At 43.2% G+C, this 20658-nt stretch overlaps 1 protein-coding gene across 1 annotated transcript in view; it reads left to right on the top strand.

Moving 5' to 3' along the window:
• The window catches only part of CCDC6 (coiled-coil domain containing 6), a 112443-nt gene extending 93632 nt beyond the window's left edge, over positions 1-18811 (top strand). The window contains exons 6-9 of the mRNA XM_055425668.2: positions 775-931; positions 4410-4510; positions 13274-13398; positions 14457-18811. Coding sequence (XP_055281643.1) covers positions 775-931; positions 4410-4510; positions 13274-13398; positions 14457-14651 — 578 coding nt within the window. The 3' untranslated portion in view covers positions 14652-18811. The remainder of the gene's footprint in view (positions 1-774; positions 932-4409; positions 4511-13273; positions 13399-14456) is intronic.
• The last annotated feature ends 1847 nt before the right edge of the window (positions 18812-20658 follow it).

The following is a 20658-nucleotide window of genomic DNA, read 5'->3' as shown; positions in this document are numbered from 1 at the left end:
CTGGGGGTGTGCTAACAAGTGTGATCTCTGAGTGTGCTCCCATAGATGGCCTGCCCCACTGTGTCTGGTGTTGACAGCAGAATTGGTGCCCTGAGGGGAGCCCAGGGGCTGAATTTATTTCCCTATCCAGAGCCCTCCCCCTCTCCACTCCAGCAAGGTAGTGAGAGCTCTGGTAACCACTCAGGCCAGACAGAGCCCCCCAGCATGTCTTCCTCTACATAGAGCACTTTAGAATAAGCGAGGAGGTGGAATTGATGCTGCCTAACCCTTCAGCCGGAGAAGGCAATGGCAAGCCACTCCAGTACTCTTGCCTAGAAAATCCCATGGATGGAGGAGCCTGGTAGGCTGCAGTCCATGGGGTCGCTATGAGTCAGACATGACTGAGCGACTTCACTTTCACTTTTCACTTTCACACATTGGAGAAGGAAATGGCAGCCCACTCCAGTGTTCTTGCCTGGAGAATCCCAGGGACGGGGGAGCCTGGTGGGCTTCCGTCTATGGGGTCGCACAGAGTCGGACACGACTGAAGTGACTTAGCAGCAGCAGCAGCAACCCTTCAGCACTGCTTTTCACATTGGTTTTCCCTAAGTGCAGGTCTTTGGTGAGCCTTGGTACTTGGGATAAACCTGAAATCCGGGTGTCATCTGTGTGTGGGGAGTGAGAAGGGCTGTCTTGTTCTTGGTCTGTGGCACAGAGGCTGGACAAGCCGTGTCTTTTTAAGAGCGAACTCTGACTGCGCGGACCTCGGTTTAATCGAGAACTCTGGCTTTTCAGATTCCGAGAAGATGGCGCAGTATTTGGAGGAGGAGCGCCACATGAGAGAGGAGAACCTGCGGCTGCAGAGGAAGCTGCAGAGGGAGATGGAGCGGAGAGAGGCGCTCTGTCGGCAGCTCTCCGAGAGCGAGTCCAGCCTGGAGATGGACGATGAAAGGTGCGTGCACGGCCTGCAAACCTCGCGCTAACGACAGCAACAGAAACCCGCCTCCAGCCCCGCTGCACCTCCTGTGAGATGTGGTGGGAGATGGCTGGAACCTTTGTTTATTGTCACGGTGAATACTGTCACCTCAAAGTGATTGCCGAGAATGGGATAAATGAAGACGATTGACCATCCTTCTTAAACACAGAAAGATGAAGAAAATCGCCTTTCCCAAATTATTGATAGGAGAGAAGTGGGGCAGGCCATGTGTAGAGAGGCAGCATCGACGTGTGTTGTTGAAATCGTCTGATCCTGTGTCATGTCTCTTTAGAGCATGGGCGATTGTTCTTTAGACGCTAAGTCACGTCTGACTCTTTAGCGACCCCGTGGACTGTAGCCTGCCAGGGTTCTCTGTTCATGGGATTTCCCAGGCAAGGATACTGGAGTGGGTTGCCATGTCCTTCTCCAGGGAACCTTCCTGACCCAGGGATTGAACCCACATCTCCTTCTTTTGCTACTACTGAACCACCGGGGAAGCCCTTAGAGTATGGGTGGGAGCATCTTAATTCACAGAAAAGATGAGCAGGCCATGCATGGTACAGCCTAAGAAAGCAAATGTGTCCAGGGGGTGAAACAATCTGCCAGAGATGGGCGAAAGTTGTTGAAAGCCACAGAGGTTTTGCTTTAACACACTTGGTGACTTTTCAGCCTTTTTGTAGCTATTTTTCAAAAACAAATAAATTTATCTGCCCAGGCCTCAATATCAAGACCCCTCGTTGTCCCACTGAGAAATGGTTTGGAATAAGAGTCATCCGTTGGTTAGCTAGACAGATTTTCCTTTCCTTCCCTGCCCGCCCTCCTGCTCTGTTCTTTGAAGAGAGGTGATTGTTAAGACAACCACCGTCCCACTGGGCTGGGCAGCCAGTCTCTGACCAGGGTCTGCCAATGGCTGTGATGACTCATACTTGCTGTTGACACCAGAGCACGTTGTTTGAACACATGTGGGCAGTTCTAGCAGATCAGCACTCCATTTCTCTTATTGAACAGATCCAGAGGGCCAACAGGCATTCTGATTAATTCTCTGTGGACAGTGGTAGTATTAATATTTCATGAAAAATGTATGATTTTTTTATAATGAAGATCTACTTTTATCATTTAAAATATTTTAATAAAAACAGACTTAAATCTGTTTTTAAAACTATCTTCCTTGTTTGAAAAGAGTAAAAGTGAGTCTTTTTTTCTTAGAAGTTTATATTCTAAAATTCTCATCCTTAACTCTGAATTTCACTTATCTGTTTCTGACAGCGTCTCATTCTTCCTGAAATGCTTATCCTCTGAAAACCATTTTGACTAAAACCATCAGCTAGAATATTTGTTAACTTACTGCTTTATCAACTACCTGAAGACATGGAGCAGAGGGTGTATGAATATACACAGCACCCTGTGCTTGATTTTTTTCTTTTTTAAATTGGGATATAGTTGCTTTATACTTTTGTTTCTACTGTACAGCTAAGTGAATCACCTGTCTGTATACATATATCCCCTCCTTTTTGAATTTTAATATGACGCACTCTGAGGGACAAGTTCTCTGACTACAGTCACAGCAATAAGGCTACTTCAGGCTTCTGGACAAAAATCGTTTTTTCCCCAGAATTGGTATTTACTGCAGCTTTGCCATGCTTTCTTTCTTTCTTTTTTTTTTTTTTTTGACTTGTCCAGTGTGCATGGTAGCATCAGAAACAAGGTTCGACTCTTAGTCCCACTCTCCCACTCTTTTTTTTTTTTTAAATGTTGGAGTGTAGTTGATTTTCAACATTGTGTTTGTTTCAGGTATACAGCAAGGTGATTTAGTTACACAAATCCAGATATCTGGGCTTCCCTGGTGACTCAGATGGCAAAGAATCCGCCTGCAATGCAGGAGACCTGGGTTCAGTCCCTGGGTTAGGAAGATTTCCCTGGAGAAGGGAATGGCTACTCACTCCAGTATTCTTGCCTGGAGAAGTTCAGGGACAGCAAAGCTTGGTGGGCTACAGTCATGGGATTGCAGAGTCAGATGTGACTGAGCGGCTAACACGTATTCATCTATCTATTCTTTTCCATATTCTTTTCCATATAGGTTAATATAGAATATTGAATGTAGTTCCCTGTGCTCTGCAGTAGGTCCATGTTACCTTTTTTAGGTTGGATTATCAGGAGTCAAGTACAGCTGCCCAATAAAGACGTCTGCTGTCCCTGCTGGGGATAATATCACATTTGGGAGAAAGAAAATAGACACTTGAGACTTATATATGTTTAATTCCTTAAAGACCAAGAAGTGCTCTTAGTCGCCTTGCTGGCTGCAGAATTCCAAGGCATCCGGTCTAGCAGCACCATGGTGGGCTGCGCTAAAGAGATCAGGGAGAATCGGTGGTGGGCAGCTCACTGACAGGTGCGTGCCAAACTTGGGAGCCTTGTTTTCTTCGCGTTGACTAAACCGGCATAGAAATAACTGTGTTCAAGTTCCTCGTGTGAACTGATTAAACGTCAGGGCAAAGATCGCCTCTAGGGTAGACGTGTCTGCACGTGTTCCTTCCTTTGGCTGGAAAGCCTGGGAAGGATCGCTTATTAGAGAGTCTCTCAAGCAGAAATTCGCCCTCGTCAGCTCTCTGTGCTTGCTCACCAAGTGAGGTCTAGTGTGATTTCTGAGTCCAGGAAGAAGTCTGACGCGCACGGTGTGAACCTGCCGAGGTACTCACCCGAGTGTCTTTTATTCCATCCCCTATTCAAACACGTGACTGTTTGTTAAGCAAGGCCTGCCTTGTAAACAATTGACATCCACTTCAAGGAACCACATACCTTTAATTTGATGACATACATTTCAGAAGGCTTGTTTGGTTTGGCCTTTCAAGGAATGATTTACATGTAGCCATTATAGCATTTACATGTAGCCACTGAGCCCCATTGGTTGCTCAGAGCATAAGGAATCTACCTACAATGTGGGAGACTTGGATTTGATCCCTGGGTCGGGAAGGTCCCCCAGGAGAAGGAAATGGCAACTCACTCTAGTATTCTTGCCTGGAGAATCCCATGGACAGAGGATCCTGGCAGAAGTCACAAAGAGTCCAACACAACTGAGCAACTAACGTACACACACACCACGCACACTTAGAACATGGTTGTGTATCACTCTTGGGACAGGGGCAATGAATCCCTACATAACTGTGCTGTGATGGAGAAAAGCCTGGTCCTCTGTGATGCTCCTGTCACCAGGCCTCCATCCTGAGTAAAGGCAGCCTGGATTCCCTCACCCGTGCCCCTGCAGAGAGAGCTGTGCCAGGCAGTGCAGCCGCATGGCTCTGGCGACTGTATTATACACGTGTCCTTGCGGCAGTGACACTTTCTGCACGTTCAGGAGTTCTGCCTCACCATGCGAACGTCTGGCGTTTTCTCAGGGGAGCTTTCTGAGGCACTGCTGGGATGCAGCCAGCGCTAACCATGTCATCCTGCCTCTTAGGTATTTTAACGAGATGTCTGCACAAGGATTAAGACCTCGCACTGTGTCCAGCCCGATCCCTTACACACCTTCTCCCAGTTCAAGCCGGCCAATATCACCCGGTGAGTATGTGTTCTCAGCTGCCTCTGCGACTCATTTCTGCTGTATTTATTAGGTACCCCGAATACGTTCCCTCCCAGCATATACAAGTCTTGTAAACAGAGAGGGCTCATGTGTTGTCCAGAAACATTAAAAAAAAAATGATCAATACCATCGCAATAGAGTCTTTGCTTCAGATTTTTAAGCACAAATGTTGTAATGCCAGCGGGTGGTTTTCTTCAGCTTTTCTGGAACCAAAAAATGTAATTTAACTCTAAAAATCCTTTGTGAAAAGACTATCTTTGACTATGATTTTAGGTGCCAGTGAATTGACAAGAACCTTGGGTAGATTTTTCTGAGATGCATCATAGCTTATTATGGGTTCTCTCGTTATGTTCTGTATTCAACATCTCCTTTTTATTCTCAGCATAATTAATGCACGTGTCATATTAAAATTGAGGGAGCAGTGATGCGGAGGTTCCATAGCTACTGGTCAGATGGCCAGGAAGTGGCGGCGAGGCAGGGCATGTCTTATTTCCAAGGCCTGAGTCCTTCCGAGCACAGGCTGCCTCCTGCTATTTCTAGTGATGGTGAGTGGGCCTCGGCCCTGGGACGCAGCCTGGGCAAGAAGGAACTGGCTTTGCTTCTGTCTCTGGCTTTGCTCCTCAGAAACCTTCCCTCAAAGGCAGGCTTGTCTTCATCTGACCCCAAAAAACTCTCTCTCCGGGGTCCCTGGCTCCATACCCACACAGCCTGGGACTCTCGGGCCAGGAGGGCAAATTAATGATCCAGCAGGGAGGAAAGAGGAAGGCAAGGGAGGGAGGGCAGTGAGTGGAGGGAGGAAAGAAAGGCAGCCGGCCAAGGGCTTGTGTCTTGTGACTGAAGTGTCCAGGCTGCTCTTCTTGTGCTTGCTGGTAAACAGATTTTCAGCAGAGCTGGGGGGAAAAGTGTGGGGGGTGGGGGAAGGGAGCTGGAGGGACAGTTTCACAGCAGAATAAAGTGAGGTGATGGCTTCAAAGCGTGGCAGCAATGAAGGTTTTGTGGCCTGGGACTGTGAAACAGCTGCACGTTAGGCTGTCATCTCATTTTGTCTGTTGTAATAATGCGACACCAAGGATGGACGCCCTTCAGGTTGACAGGGGAAGTGCCGCAGCGATGCAGGTGGCTGAGGGACAGCAGGAGGCAAAAATGGCTTGGTTTTGTGAGTTTAGGATCCAGCCCAGCACTATGCTGCTATGACTTTTTGTAAGAGGGGTCACACTTTTTGGGTTTTGTTTGTCTGTCTGGTTTTGCCCAAGCCACACGTGGCATGCAGAATCTTAGTTCCCCGACTAGGAATCGAACTCATGCTGCCTGCAGTGGAAGTGCAGAGTCTTAACCACTGGCCCACCAAGGACATCTCTAGAAGGGTCATTTTTTAAAAGCCCAACACAAAGTGTGGCAAATTTTGTCCAGTTGGGGTCGGCATGCTCTCGGGCATCTGACAGGGTTCTCTTGTGGATCTTCAGCACAATCATCACTTGTTCTTGCCCCAAAAGATGTTCCTGAGTCTGTTTCTCTTGCTCTGCAGTGGCCTTGAGATCTCTCCAGAAGCTTCTTTCCTGAGCTGTCTCTCAGGTTTCCCCAAAGAGCGTTTGGGTTTCACTACCAGGAGGATAAAGGTCTTCTTTGCTTTCTGATTTATTGATGGGGAAGAAAGTCATGAGTTAGGAAGAAGCAAGAAAGAGGAAGGCTTTTATAGCTCATAGTGATGCTGATTCATGTTAAGTATAATTTAGTGTTTTCTTTGATTTAGTTAAACCTAAATGCATGTGATTTCTGATTCATTAAATGTAGTGTTGTGGTCACTGAAGAAATCAAAAACAAAAGTGAGACCTTGGTTGGGAGTATTAACTGCTATGGAAACAAATACTCTGTAGGAAGGTGTATTGCACGCACAGAATTTTGGCTTTTGCTGCCCCTGTTGCTATAATGTGGGGCTTCCTGGTATAGGCAAGCTAGTTGGTCGCCCATTAATACTACATCATAGTAAGTAACAACTAGATTTTTTCATTTTAAATTTCAGCCAGCTTTAATGAGAACATTTGTACCATCTTTGAAATTCTAGAATATCATCAAAGTAGATTATAAACTCCTTTTGGCAGTGGAATTACTCCCATTTCTAGTCCATTACGTGCATGATACATGAGCAACATCTGAATTTTCAAGTTTTATTTTCACTTCATTTTTTATTGAAAGAATTTGTGGTTCTCAATATTATGAATATCTAATCACTTCTTTAGTGGAACTGTGCTGTTTGTATAGTTTTCATTTCCATTTTAAGTATTTTGGCTCTTCTTCCCTTACCATTTCTGGTTATCATTGGCAGTCTTGTATTTTCACTAACTTGTTGGAATATTTTGAGGGCTATCTCACAACTTGATTGAAAGGAACGTTTCCCAGAACTTAACGAAAAATTCTTGCTTATATGTGGACTTCTACGTGTGGATTATATAGAGTATTATTTTTTCCAGCAATTTTTTTTTAAGTTGTTCACTATTTTATATAGCCTAAGAAAAAGCCATTCCCAATTAGCACGTTTTCATGTGCCTGCATCAGGCATGGGGAATAATGAAGTTTTTAAAAGGATGTGTACCGCACTAGCAACAAATAAAGCTGCTGCCCCTATCTTGGTTTCTGATTCCATTCTCCAGTTAAAAGAACTGAGGCTCTTTGTAGAAATGTATGTTTCTGGGGCCTGGGGCACGGAATGTATGAAATGAATGTGGATATTCCAGTAATGCCAACATAGTAAGGAGAAGCGCAAAAAACACAAAGATAAGGATAGTTCCAAGAGACACAGGAGCTAACTGAAAGGGCTCCCGAAGGCCAAAGCTGGAACATTTGAACGACAAATAGTGTAATAGTAGATTGTAACCCAAACAGAAAACAAATATCCATCAGTTCGCACTAAATGACTAAGTAGGTAATCGGAGAAGGCAATGGCAAGCCACTCCAGTACTCTTGCCTAGAAAATCCCATGGATGGAGGAGCCTGGTAGGCTGCAGTCTGTGGGGTCGCTAAGGGTCGGACATGACTGAGCGACTTCACTTTCACTTTTCACTTTCACACATGGGAGAAGGAAATGGCAACCCACTCCAGTGTTCTTGCCTGGAGAATCCCAGGGACGGGGGAGCCTGGTGGGCTTCCGTCTATGGGGTCACACAGAGTCGGACACGACTGAAGTGACTTAGCAGTAGCAGCAGCAGTAGCAGGTAAACGGGGAGAAGAGATAAATCTCTCATTACAGAGGAATGCCCAATAATTGATGTAGATACTCTGTCCTCATGGAAGTTGAACTAGCTCCCTGATCTCTAAATGTGGATCGCAGATGAGGACTTGCAGAGAATACAGTGTGAAAAGGAAGGGGGAAGAATACCTTTATAGTGGAGAAACTTCACAGGTACTGCCTCAGCCAGGAGATCAAGGTCAACATCGACAGTGGTCAGTCATGTTGGTAGTATGTACCCTTGATATGAGGGCTTCCCGTTTGGCACTAGTGGTAAAGAACCCACCTGCCAATGCAGGAGACATACGAGATGCAGGTTCGGTCCTTGGATCAGGAAGATCCCCTGGAGGAGAGCATGGCAACCCACTCCAGTATTCTTGCCTGGAGAATCCCATGGACAGAGGAGGCTGGTGGGCTCCAGACCATAGGGTCACAGAGAATCAGACATGACTGAAGCAACTTAGCTCACACACACCCTTGATATGATGTGATGAGAAGAGGCCTTTTCCTCTGCGGTCTTCCTCCCCAAAGCCCATCACTCCACGTGGAAAATGTCAGACAGTCGAGGGGCACTCTGTCTGTAAAATACCTGATCAGTACACCTTAAAACTGATGAGGTCATAAAAAAACAAGGAAATTTGAGGAACTATCTCAGCCAAGAGGTGCCTAATGAGACATGACAACTATGCATAGGACATGGTATCCTAAATGGATTCCTGAAACAGGAAGAGGACAATAGGGAAAACCTCAGGAAATCCAGATAGTGTATGAACTGAGTTAGTAGTCATGTGTCATTAGTTGTGACAAAAGTACCACAGTGGCATAAAAAGTTAATAATAGGGAGTATGTTGGAATTCCCCAGCAATCCAGTGGTTAGGACTGCACTCTTTCAATCCCAAGGTCGTGGGTTCAGTCCCTGGTTGAGGAACTGCTGCTAAGTCACTTCAGTCGTGTCCGACTCTGTGCGACCCCATAGATGGCAGCCCACCAGCCTCCCCTGTCCCTGGGATTCTCCAGGCAAGAACAGTGGAGTCGGTTGCCATTTCCTTCTCCAGTGCATGAAAGTGAAAGTGAAGTCGCTCAGTCGTGTCCGACTCTTTGCAACCCCATGAACTGCAGCCCACCAGGCTCCTCCGTCCATGGGATTTTCCAGGCAAGAGTACTGGAGTGGGATGCTAAGATCCTGCAAATCATGTGGTGTGATCAAATAATGATAATATGGAATCTGACTGTGTGAAGTGCAGGAACTCTCTATACTTATTTTTGCCACTTTTCTGTAAACCAAAAACTATCCTAAAATAAAAACTCTATTTTAAAGCTACTAAAATAGATAAGATCACCTAGTCATGGAAGGTAGAGGGAGAAGAGAAAAGTCCTCCCATCTGATCCACAAGTGACTGTAATATTTAGAGGTCATGTATGGAAGGAAACCTGGCGAAGGAGATTGGGAAGTTGCTCCCGGGGAAGGGGAAGGAAAACCAGTATCTGATATCACTGAGGTGAAGACAGAGCCTTTCAGCAAGAAGGGAGGGTCAGCTCTGTCCCTCATTGCCCCAAGGTCAATTGCAATAACGAGCAGAGAGTAGCAGTGCAGCTGGCAGCACCGAAACGCTGCCTACGTTGGCCAGAGCAGCCCTGATGGACTGATGAGGACAGAGCTAGATCAGGGAGAGCTAAAGAAGAATTCGCATCTCTAAGGGTGTGAGTGTTCACAGAGACGGTGTTTCCATGAATGACTTGTAGAACTAAAATAATCTCCAAAGGAACAGAATCTTCAAACTTCTGCCTTTTGTTTGGTTGTATGGTGGTTGATTGCTGTTTTTTTTTTCCTTTAGCAGAGGTGTAATAGAGGGAATTTGGGGGCACTTGGAAGAAGCAGAAGTATTCGTAAAACCATCCAGAATCCGTGCACCCAAAGTCAGTGTTGGTACTTTAGTGTTTTCCAGTGTCTTCTCTCACCATGCCTCCCCTCCCCCACGTCTTGCAACTTCCCTTTCCGTAGTTGATTTTCTGTTGGTTATATACGTTGGTATCTTCATTTTGCTTAGTGGTATTTTGTCATGAATTGCTTTTAATGAATCATTTTTTAAAAATTCACAATCTTGATCTAGTGGACAATGAAATCTTAAAATTTTTCTCTAGGCAATGCATTTCTGTAGTAGAGCAAGAGCAATTTATTCCAACAATAACTTCATAAAGCCACAGTATTCTGTTTAGGAGGCATTTTCTATTTAGGTTTTTTGGGGGATTTTTATCCTTTATTATATTCCTGGGCCTGAGGGACAGATGTATGATGATTATAACTTAGGAGAAAAAGAAAATTTGTAAGACATGGTCTCTGGCCTCTAATGCTTATGATCAACAACAGGGCCTAAGGAAACATAAGAAATAAGATACTGTTAATGCAAGGCCAAATATAATGAGTTTTATATATTTTATCTCCCCTAAAATGTTAAGCTGTGGGGCATCCATACTCAGTGACGTATTACCCAGCACTAAAAAGGAAGTAACTCGATACACACAATGACTTGGAAGGATCACAGGGGCATTGTGATGAATGAAAAACTAATCTCAAAGGATTGTATACTGTATAATTTCATGTCTATTAATACAGCATGCTCAAAGTGAGAAAATTACAGTGATGGAAAACAGATCAGTCCTTGCCAGGGGTTAGGATTAGAGAGAGGGCATAACAATTAAAGGGACAACACAAAGAGTTTGCTGTGGTTTTGTAACAATTCTGTATGCTGATTGTGGTGATAATTACTTGGATCAGCACAAGTGATAGAGTTACACCTGTACGTAATTACACACACACACACACACACACAATGAGTTTGTATCTTAGTCACTTGTTTGGGGCCAATGTCAATTTTCTGTTTTTGACAACGTACTGCGGTTATGTAAGATATCTTTGGGGGAAGCTGGGTGAAGGGTAGACAAAGATCCTGTAGTATTTTTGCAACTTCTTATGAATCATAAGCTATTTCAAAATAAAAAATTTATGATAAAATTAGAAGCTATAATTAAAAAAACTAATTTCAAGTGAATTTCAAAAGAGAGAGAGCTACCAGCTAAGAGCGCTTTTGAGACGAGCCTTGAAGGAGAGGTTGTTGTTGTTCAGTTGCTAAGTTGTGTCCAGCTCTTTGTGACCCTGTGGACTGCAGCCCAGGCTTCCCTGTCCTTCACTGTGTCCCAGAGTTTGCTAAAATTCATGTCCATTGAGTCGGTGATGCCCTCTAACCACATTGTCCTCTGTCATCCCCTTCTCCTGCCTTCAGACTTTTCCAGCATCAAAGTTTTTTCCAGTGAGTCGGCTCTTTACAGCCGGTGGCCAAAGTATTGGAGCTTCAGCTTCAGCATCTGTCCTTCCAATGAATATTCAGGGTTGATTTCCTTTAGGATGGACTGGTTTGATCTCCTTGCAGTCACAGGGATTCTCAGGAGCCTTCTCCAGCACCACAATTTGAAAACTTCGATTCTGGAAGTGGTTAAATATCTGTTTCTTTCGGGAGGAACATTGGGATATATAGGGGTTTTTGTTTTCTTCATGTATTATCCTGAGGTTGCCAAGTTTTCAGTGGTGGCTTTTTGCGTGCCTTTGTGGCTACAGCAAACAGGGAGGTTTGGTCTTGTTATTATTGGTGTATGTTTTGACACTTTCCCTTTCCTTGCATCTGGTCTTTACCTCTTCACTCTATTTTTTCCACTTTACTCTTATTTCTTCTCCTGTCTTCTACTTTTGTAATGTCTCAGTTGTACTCCTCTCAAGCCTTGACTTTTTTTTTTTAGTGGCGATAAGAACACTTAACATGAGATCTACCCTCTTAACACCTGTTTAACTGTTCTGTACAGTATTGTTAAATAGGTCCAGTGTAGTGCAGCATATCTCTGTAACTTACTCTTCTTATCAAACTGAAACGTTGCACCCATCACATAACAGTTCCCCTGTTTCCTCGACCCCAGCCCCCTGCCAGCCACCCTCCTGCTCTCTGCTTCTGTGAGTTAGACCTCGACCCTTTGTGTAAGTGTTGTTGTGCAGTATCCATCCTTCTGTGCCTGGCTTACATTAGTTAACATAATGTCCTCCAGGTTCATCCATGTTCTTTTTTAAAAAAAAGTTTTCTTCTTTTTAAAGGCTATTCATTATTATGCAATATAAACATTGCATGTTTATATCATGTTTTCTTTATCCACTCATCTGCTGATGAACTTTCGGGCTGTTTCTATGTCTTGGCTACTGTGAATAGTGTTGCAATGAACCTGTGGGTGCAAATTTCTTTTCACGGTCCTGTTTTCAATTCTTTTGGATAAATACCCTGAAGTGGGATTGCTGGATCATTTATGGTAGTTCTGTTTTTGATTTTTGAGGAAGCTCCATAATGTTTTCTGTAGCATTCACACCAATTTACATTCCCATCAGCAGTGCAGGGGGTTCCCTTTTCCTCCACATCTTTGCCGACCTGTAAAAATGTTTATTTTTATTTTTTATAATAGCTGTGCTAACAGATGTAAGATCATATCCTGTTGTGGTTTTGATTTGCTTTTCACTGATGATTAATGATGTTGGGCATCTTTTCATGTGTCTATTGGCCATCTGTTGGCCTTCTTTGGAAAAGTGTCTGCGGAGATTCTCTGCCCATTTTTTATCAGCTTATTTGTTTGTTTGCTTTTGCATTGGATGAGTTCCTTACATATTTTGGATATTATTCCCTTATCTGATACATGATTGATAAATATTTTCTCCCATTCCATAGGTTACCTTTGTGTTGATTATTTCCTTTGCTGAGCAGAAGCTTTTTAGTATGCTGTAGTCCCATTTGGCTATTTCTGCTTTTGTGGCTGTGTTTTTGGTGTCATATCTAAGAAATCATTGCCAATACCAACGTTATAAAGCTTTTCCCTGTGTTTCCTTATAGGAGTTTTATGGTTTCAGGTTTTATTCTTTTTTTAAATAGTTTTTATTTAATAAATGGTACAAAGCACAATGGTTTCAGGTTTTATGTGTAAGTCTTTAATTCATTTTGAGTTCATTTTTGTGTGTGGTGTAAGTTAGGGCTCCAGTTTCATTCTTTTTGCATGTGAATGTCAAGTTTTCCCAGCACCATTTGTTGAAGAGACCACCCTTTTACCATTGCATATTTCCCGGCACCTTCGTTGAAATCATCTGACCATTTATACATGGACTTTTATCTGGACTGTCTAGTCTGTTCTAGGGCTTGACTTTTATATCCTTTGTTATCCATCCATCAGGCCATTTGGTGAGCCCATCACTCCTCTTATCCTTTTGCATTTTTGTGGATGAATAAGAACTTCTACATTATTTTTTTTTTTGGCCTCAAGGCATGTGGGATCTTAGTTCCCTAACCAGGGATCAACCCTGTGCCCCCTGCATTGGCATCATGGAGTCTTGACCACTAGACCACCAGGAACTTACCTATTTTTAAGCCTCCTAGATGCTTAAGACACCAGAGAGTCGAGTCCAGAGTAATACTCACAAGTTGTTGTTATATTTCAGGTCTCTCATATGCAAGTCACACAGTTGGTTTCACGCCACCAACTTCACTGACTCGAGCCGGAATGTCTTATTACAATTCCCCCGGTCTTCACGTGCAGCATATGGGAGCGTCCCATGGTATCACAGTAAGTATCTGCAGGAAGCAGCACTTTATGGCTGATGGTGGTAGCGACTGGTATAGGGACATGGGAGCTGGTATTGATGCCCTTGGCACTTTACCTCTCTTATTCCTTCAGTTCATCTTAAACTTCTAGATATCTCCCAACGATTCAATGCCGCATTGTGGTGTTGAAACTAAAATCCTTCTCAGGAGGCAGAAACTTGACCTTCACTTTCTTTGAAAAATTGCCCTTCATGAAATGTAGTTTGAACTCTTGCCAATGCCGTGATTGAACTCTATCCAGCTCCTTGCTATAGTGAATTATTGTTGGTTGCCATCACATCTAAAAGTATTTATTATCTGCATCTTCACAGTTCGCTGACCCTCAATATTCTTCCTGAAATTAGATTCATTTCTAGTTTCATCCAGAATTTTCTTTCCTGAAATTAGAAGGAACCTTATGTGTATCTGGTTCGGACCCTACTCAGTGGAGTGTTTTCTTTAGAGCTGGCTATGTAGTTGAATAAGAGGCTTGTTGGAAATGTTGCTAATAGAGGTTTGAGAACAGGGTAGAATGGAGGATGTTCCCAATGAGGGAATCTTGAAAAGAATAACCCTATTCTACAAAAAAAAAAAGTGTGTACGATGTTTCTGAAACTGTTATGCTGGTTTGATGAGCTTTACATAAAAGCAGATATTTTTGGTTGGGCCATAGCTTTCAGGACATCGAAAACTTGTTTGAGGGATGGAAGGAGCTGGAGACACATAACAGAAAAAATTTAAGGGGAGGATGTGACAAGCTGTTTTTTCATTTTTGGACAGTCTCATTGAAGGACCCAAGTCCAGTCGTTTGGTTAATGCACATTTCATAGTGATTTTGTGTAGCCTTTTCATAGGTGTCAATGCACACTCTACGTTGTTGAAGTTTTCACAATGAGTTTGAAAACCACTGGGGACAGATAAGGACATGGCTGGTGTTTTGTCTCTGTGGGTCTGCTTCTGGGCAGCCTTAGCCCGAGTCAGGCTGGGTTAGGGGTGAGCCTGTATGCCTGGTCTGACCTGCTGTTCCTGTCCTCTCTACAGAGGCCTTCACCGCGGAGAAGCAACAGTCCTGACAAATTCAAACGGCCCACACCGCCTCCGTCTCCCAACACACAGACCCCCGTCCAGCCACCGCCACCTCCACCTCCGCCACCCATGCAGCCCGCGGTCCCCTCGGCAGCCACCTCGCAGCCTGCCCCCTCTCAACATTCGGTGCACCCCTCCTCCCAGCCTTAACGCATGTGCTTAGTCCAGACCCCTCGCGGGGACTCGTTCATACAGTGGAGCCGTCGACTCGACGCCAAAGGCTTCCTTCCCTGGCATATTCGGATCTGACTTATTTGCACTGAGGTTATCTAGGCTTCACTATTCATTGTGTTGTAAATGTGTGTCGGAAACGCAGCCAGTGTTGTGGGTCTACAACACTAAACAGACGGCTTTTTTCCATCGGTGTTCTACTTGAATCTACATGTGCGTCCATTCCCTGGCTGGGACCTCGGCTTTTCGACTCTTTGGTAGTTAAGCAGCAGTGTGCAATTTTTCGCTTGGCCCCCAGAGCTTCATTTTCCTGGCTTTTAGGTTTGTAAAATAAAAAGGGATCTCTTTTTTTATATTTTTTCCCATGAATTTGCAGAAAATTACTGAGATGTTGACTCCCCCCATCTCCCCCAATATAATGGTGTTTACCTAGCATACCAATAATTCAGCACTACAGTTCAGACCTTTGAAAATCTAGCTCTCAGTACAGAACAGAAAGTTAGCTGGAACAGTGCCCAAGATCATGTTTAATAGAGCTAGATATGCTTCGTATGGGGTATGTTCAGTATATCTCAACACCCACATCTCTTGTAAAAGAGGTCACCTAAAGTGTTGGCTCACATGGCTGTATCTTTTCCATATACATGGGATGGATAATTATTGTATATCTAGGTGTGATTCTGTCTTTACCCTGATGTTAACCTACCCACGCTGGCCCCCTCTCCTGTGAGTTGCTAACTACCCACCGGTGGTTGCAATGGCTGATAAGAACGTGCCGTGTGATTTCTGCTGCCAAAGGCAGTGTGATTGTAACAAAAACAGCTATTTTCCCTTTCCATTCTTTACTTGTGTTCCCCTAAAATAGAGTTCGAACAGATATTTTAAAGGTGCAAAAATACTATTAGAAAATACTGTTTGAAATGAACATTATAGGAATACCTTGGCGTAATGGCCACAAAATACTTTATCTCTTAGCAGGAAAGAGCTGTAGAGGCAAGTAGCACATTAGCCTTGAGGACTGCTTATTTTGCCCAGTAAAAACAAGTGCAGTGTTCAAAGAAGTATATCCTGAATGCGTTATTTTCATTCATTCAGCACAAATAAATTGTTTGGTTTCACTTTAAAGTGGAACACTGTGAAGTCACTCTTTTCTTGACACTTAGAACACCTTTATTTTGGCTTTTCAGCAGTTACTGTTTTGTACTTTGGTAGTAAAGTGATTTTTACCACCTGTGTTTGCATATTTATATATGCTGTGGATGGAAATAACTTACTAGAGAATGTATATTTTATGATAAGAATGTGTATCTGTTGGATATAATCAGAGAACTGAAAATTAATTTATCCGTAATTTTTAAGAGTCCATGTTTTGTGACTACCACCTCTCATAGCTAGCTCTTTACTGAACACACTCCTAAGTATAAGGAACCATAACATTGTAGATACTTAATATTGTACAGTAGAGAAACCTCCATTTTTGCCTTCAAATGCATATTTAAGAGTTACAGGATGAGAAAAAGTCTTGTTGGCTAATAGTGTTTGACTAGCATCTTAAGAGCTTGAGAGTAAAAGCAACAATAGGATTTTTTTTTTCTGGCTCTTTCAGTTTCCACCCCCAAACTGAGAGCATCGCTCCTCAATTGTTTAAAAGAAATCATAAATCTATGTAAATTTTATTTATAATGTGTAATATACATAATCATAGTACAGTTCTCAAATATGGGGAAGAAGTTTGGCATTTGATTATTGAGGCTTGAGGTTTTTAATTCAATCAGATGGGGTCCTGTCTAACCTGGGGATTTCGCCGTTGGCTCATTGTCCCTCCTGGCACCTGGCCATTTTGAGGAATTCTGAGAGCAGGCAAACAGGTGTTGTCTGCATGGTACAGTTCTCAGTTTTTCTTATAGGATAATTATGGTCTCTGTTTACAGGAATTTTCTACAAGACTGTAGGTTTCAGTGCTGTTGGATGGAGGGTCTTGCACGCAAACAAGAGGGTCTAAAATCTAATGACCTTCCCTCTGCTTGCTAGTGATCTCCGGAAAGCACAAAAGTTAAAACATTGTCCTATGGTGACAGAAAAAGCACTTGGAGGAGCAAACAGTTCTGATAAATGCCTTCTAGAGACAGGTTCTTAACATTCAGATTTCTACAGGAAGGTGACACCAGTTTCCCTAGACTAGTCATTTCATTGAAAAATAATACACAGCTCCTTCAAATAGCACTTTTTCACTATAAATCTGTTGCCTCTCCCAGTGGACATTCTGGATTGATGGAACAAACACTACTCTTTTGAACTGATGCCATTTCGGGTCCTGTTTGAGTGTTTTATAACCCCATGGGGAGCCTGTCACACTTGGGCAGTACCTGCTAGGGCAGCTCCTTGGCAGTTGTTTAGCCCCCAAGGACCCAAAGATTTCCACCTCAAGCCCACAAAGGCAAAAGCCCCCTCGCCCACAGGAAGCTGACATACCTGGGGCATGTCTTTTGGGGGCTGAATGCAGTTTCTGCTATTCCTGTTGCCCAGCCGCAACCCTGGACTGACTCCCAGAGGCCTTGGAAGGCAGGTGGGAGCCACAGCAGGTTCAATAGCTTCGTTTTCCTGTCTCACTGACAGAGACCCTTGGCTATCACTGTGCTGCTAATAGAATAAGTACTTGTCGCCAGATGACCATGCCTTTTATACAAAACCAAATTACTTTCCCTAACACCTGATGCCTCTCTGGGCTCTGAACTGCTCTCTGTCATCCAGCATGCTGGCATTCTAGACAGACTTCTAGTGATGTGGCAGATGGTGGAAGTATTTAAGATTTGATTTAACTCACTCCTTTGTTCATTGAAAGGAGTTTGAAATTTTGATCTCCTGAGAGCCTGACCACAACCATGGAATGAATGTGTGACCAGAATGTGGCTTTGACACCAAGTGCTGCTGCTGCCCCTTTGTAATTGGCTTCTCACTGATGTGACCAGAAATAATGGATAATGTGAATTTTTGTTAACCGTTCACTTGTAGAAAGATAGAATATGTTATCGCCCTTTGTTAGGTAGACATGAACTTTTCCTGCACGAAGCCTTGCTTGTAGAGGATGCCCTTACAATAAGGCAAGAAAAAGCATAGTAACTTGTGCTTGGAGAGCTCACTATTTTTATCTTACCAATACAGAAGAAATAATTTCTGCGTAACTTGATTCTTCTATCTAGTACTTGTATTATAGGTAACCAACACTGATAACTTTGTAGCGATGACTACCAAAGAAATGCATAGTAAAACAACCTTTTATTTCCAAATTACTAAAGAGCCAGCCATTGACGCTGCTACGTGAGTTCCATGCTCAAGAGCCATTGTAAGAGATTAAGGGGTTTTTAGGTTTTGGGGTTTTGTTTTGGTTTTGCTTTTTTGTTATTGTTAGGTTTTTGTTTTTTTTTTTTTAGTTTCTTTCCTTTTTCTTTCTCTCTCTCTTTTTTTCTTTTTTGGATAAAACACACACAGCTGTTAGTATAAAATTATCAGGAGCTTGTTCCAGAGTGCTCAGCAGTTTTGGTTAACTGCCAAGCCCTGGTTGCCTCTTGCTAGGCAATGGAAGGAATCTTCTGTTCATGATAGTGTGGGTGATGTGTGTGTGCAAGCGTGTGTGTGTGCATTCATGCCTTAACTTGGGTTACTGCTCAACTTTAGTTCTTGACCTAGTCTGCACTGTCATCTAGATTGTATTGTACATCTCGATCTGAACTTCATCCTGGCAAAAGCAAAGTTGCAGGCACAACAGTTTGAGAATGCATTCCTCTAGAAGAGTGTTGGATCAGGTTGACCCTGAGCCTTTGGACTTTGTTTGGAACGAGGCATGGAAAGCAAAAGTGGACTGTCCCAAGGAAAGACATCAGCAAGGAAGAGGAGAGAGCCAAGTGCCAGCATGTCTTTGGCCTCTGCGTATCTGTGCACACTGTGTGTCGTTCATAATAGCTTGTCTACAACTTGACTAGGTTGGAGTTCTGCTAATAGTGGCAATCTTGACATTTCTTGGTCAGAATTTAGAGAGATGTAAGACTTCCAATTAATGTCTTATTTACTTCTTTATGTTGATTAGCCTTTGATACATGTGCTGAATCAGAACCTAAATAAAGATAATTTTTTAAAATGAACCTCTTGAGCCTTATACCCTATCTCTTTCTTTCTGGTCTTTGAGTTAGAAAATGAATATTGTTTCCCTGTGGCTCCTGATAGACATTCATCTTGGATTCTGAATACTGAAAGCTGCCTTAGAAAGTGACCTTAAGAAGAAGAAACAAGAGACTGGTACTGCTCTGTTTCTTAATCAGGATGCTGGTTATCTGGATGTACTGAGGTTTTGAAACTACATTGAACTGTGAGTTTATGATCTGTGCTCTGTACCATATATGTGTTGTATTTCACTTGAAAACCATAAACCTGGGAGATTATGAAAAGGAAAGAAAAACCACACTTGTTCTCAAAATGTTACCCATAAACAGTTAGATACATGTATATATACACACACACGTGCTGAGTAGCTTCAGTTGTGTCCGACTCTTCGACCCTACAAAGGTGATCGGTATACTTGGGAGCAAGGATCTGAGTGGGTGTGGCTCCATAGTGCCTTTCTGTTCCTCAGGAAGATAAAATTTTCTGGTCTCAGCAAGAGTGAGGAATGAGGAACCTGCATTGTTGGGCCCCCTGCATTGTAAGTGGAGAGATGGATGTCTGAGTCCAAACAGTCTACTCTGTTAGGGAACCTTTGTAGCACTATGAGCACATAACCTGGTTATGTAATTTCATTACACACACACACACAATATATGTACTCAGTCACTTCAGTCATGTCTGACTCTTTACAACCTCATGGACTATAGCCCTCCGGGCTCCTCTGCCCATAGTATTTTACTGGCAAGAATACTGGAGTGGGTTGCCATGCCCTCCTCCAGGGGATTTTCCCAATCCAGGGATTGAACCCGTGTCTCTTACATCTCCTGCATATAAGTTTGGCAGGCAGGTTCTTTACCACTAGCATCACCTGGGAATCTCATTATATGTACACACACATACACAGTCAGGCTTGGGAAAATACATTGGATATACTTAAATCCATCTGTAGGGTTTTCTCTTCCTAGTTGTAGGAAGCATAGCTTTAGGGTCAGTTCTAGGTTTGAGTACCAGTTCCTTCACTGGCTCAGATGATGAAGAATCTGTTTGCAATACAGGAGACCCAAGTTTAACCCCTGGGTTGGGAACATCACCTAAAGAAGGAAATGGCTACCTACTCCAGTATTCTTGCCTGGGGAATCCCATTGGCAGAGGAGCCTGGGGGCCTACAGTCCATGGGGTTGCAAAGAGTTGGACACGACTGAGTGACTAAGCAAAAATGAGAAGAGTTTTCAATTTGATTGGTCGTTTGATGAGTTGACCAAAATCTCGAGGCAGCAAGGTTTTAGTTGAAAATATTGACCAAGAAATTACCCATGACCTCTGAATTCAGGACTTGGCTTCATTTGCCAGCTTCTGTTTTCTAATCTACATGTTGGAAATAGCTGTTCTTATTTCAGGTAGAATTGGAAGAAAATGGGATTTCAAGCAGAGTACTTCAACAACATGTAAGTTATAAAGTTTAAGCTATATATGCACTTCTTTTTTTTACATGGTGCTTCTAAAATCAAAATGGTTTAGAAACTTTTGGTGTTTATGTAAAACTCTATAGGTAAATCTGGGCCCTTGCTTTAATGTATAAGCTGTTTGAATTTAAAAATACTTGGGGAAAAACAGTTATTTTCAGTGACTAATGTATTGATACAATTCAGACCCAAACTTTTAAACGTTTTCCTTAGAAATAGAGGAAGAAGTCAGTGCTTGGTAAATATTGTTCAGTGGCTAAATCGTATCCAACTCTTCCTGACCCTGTGGGCTGCAGCACACCAGGCTTCCCTGTCCTTCACACTCTCCCTGAATTTGCTCAAACTCATATCCATTGAGTTGGTGA

Source organism: Moschus berezovskii, chromosome 12, assembly GCF_049115385.1.
Source record: "Moschus berezovskii isolate FMDL1 chromosome 12, NW_MosBer_1.0, whole genome shotgun sequence".
Lineage (NCBI taxonomy): Eukaryota > Metazoa > Chordata > Mammalia > Artiodactyla > Moschidae > Moschus > Moschus berezovskii.
This window is presented reverse-complemented; position numbering and strand designations above follow the sequence as displayed.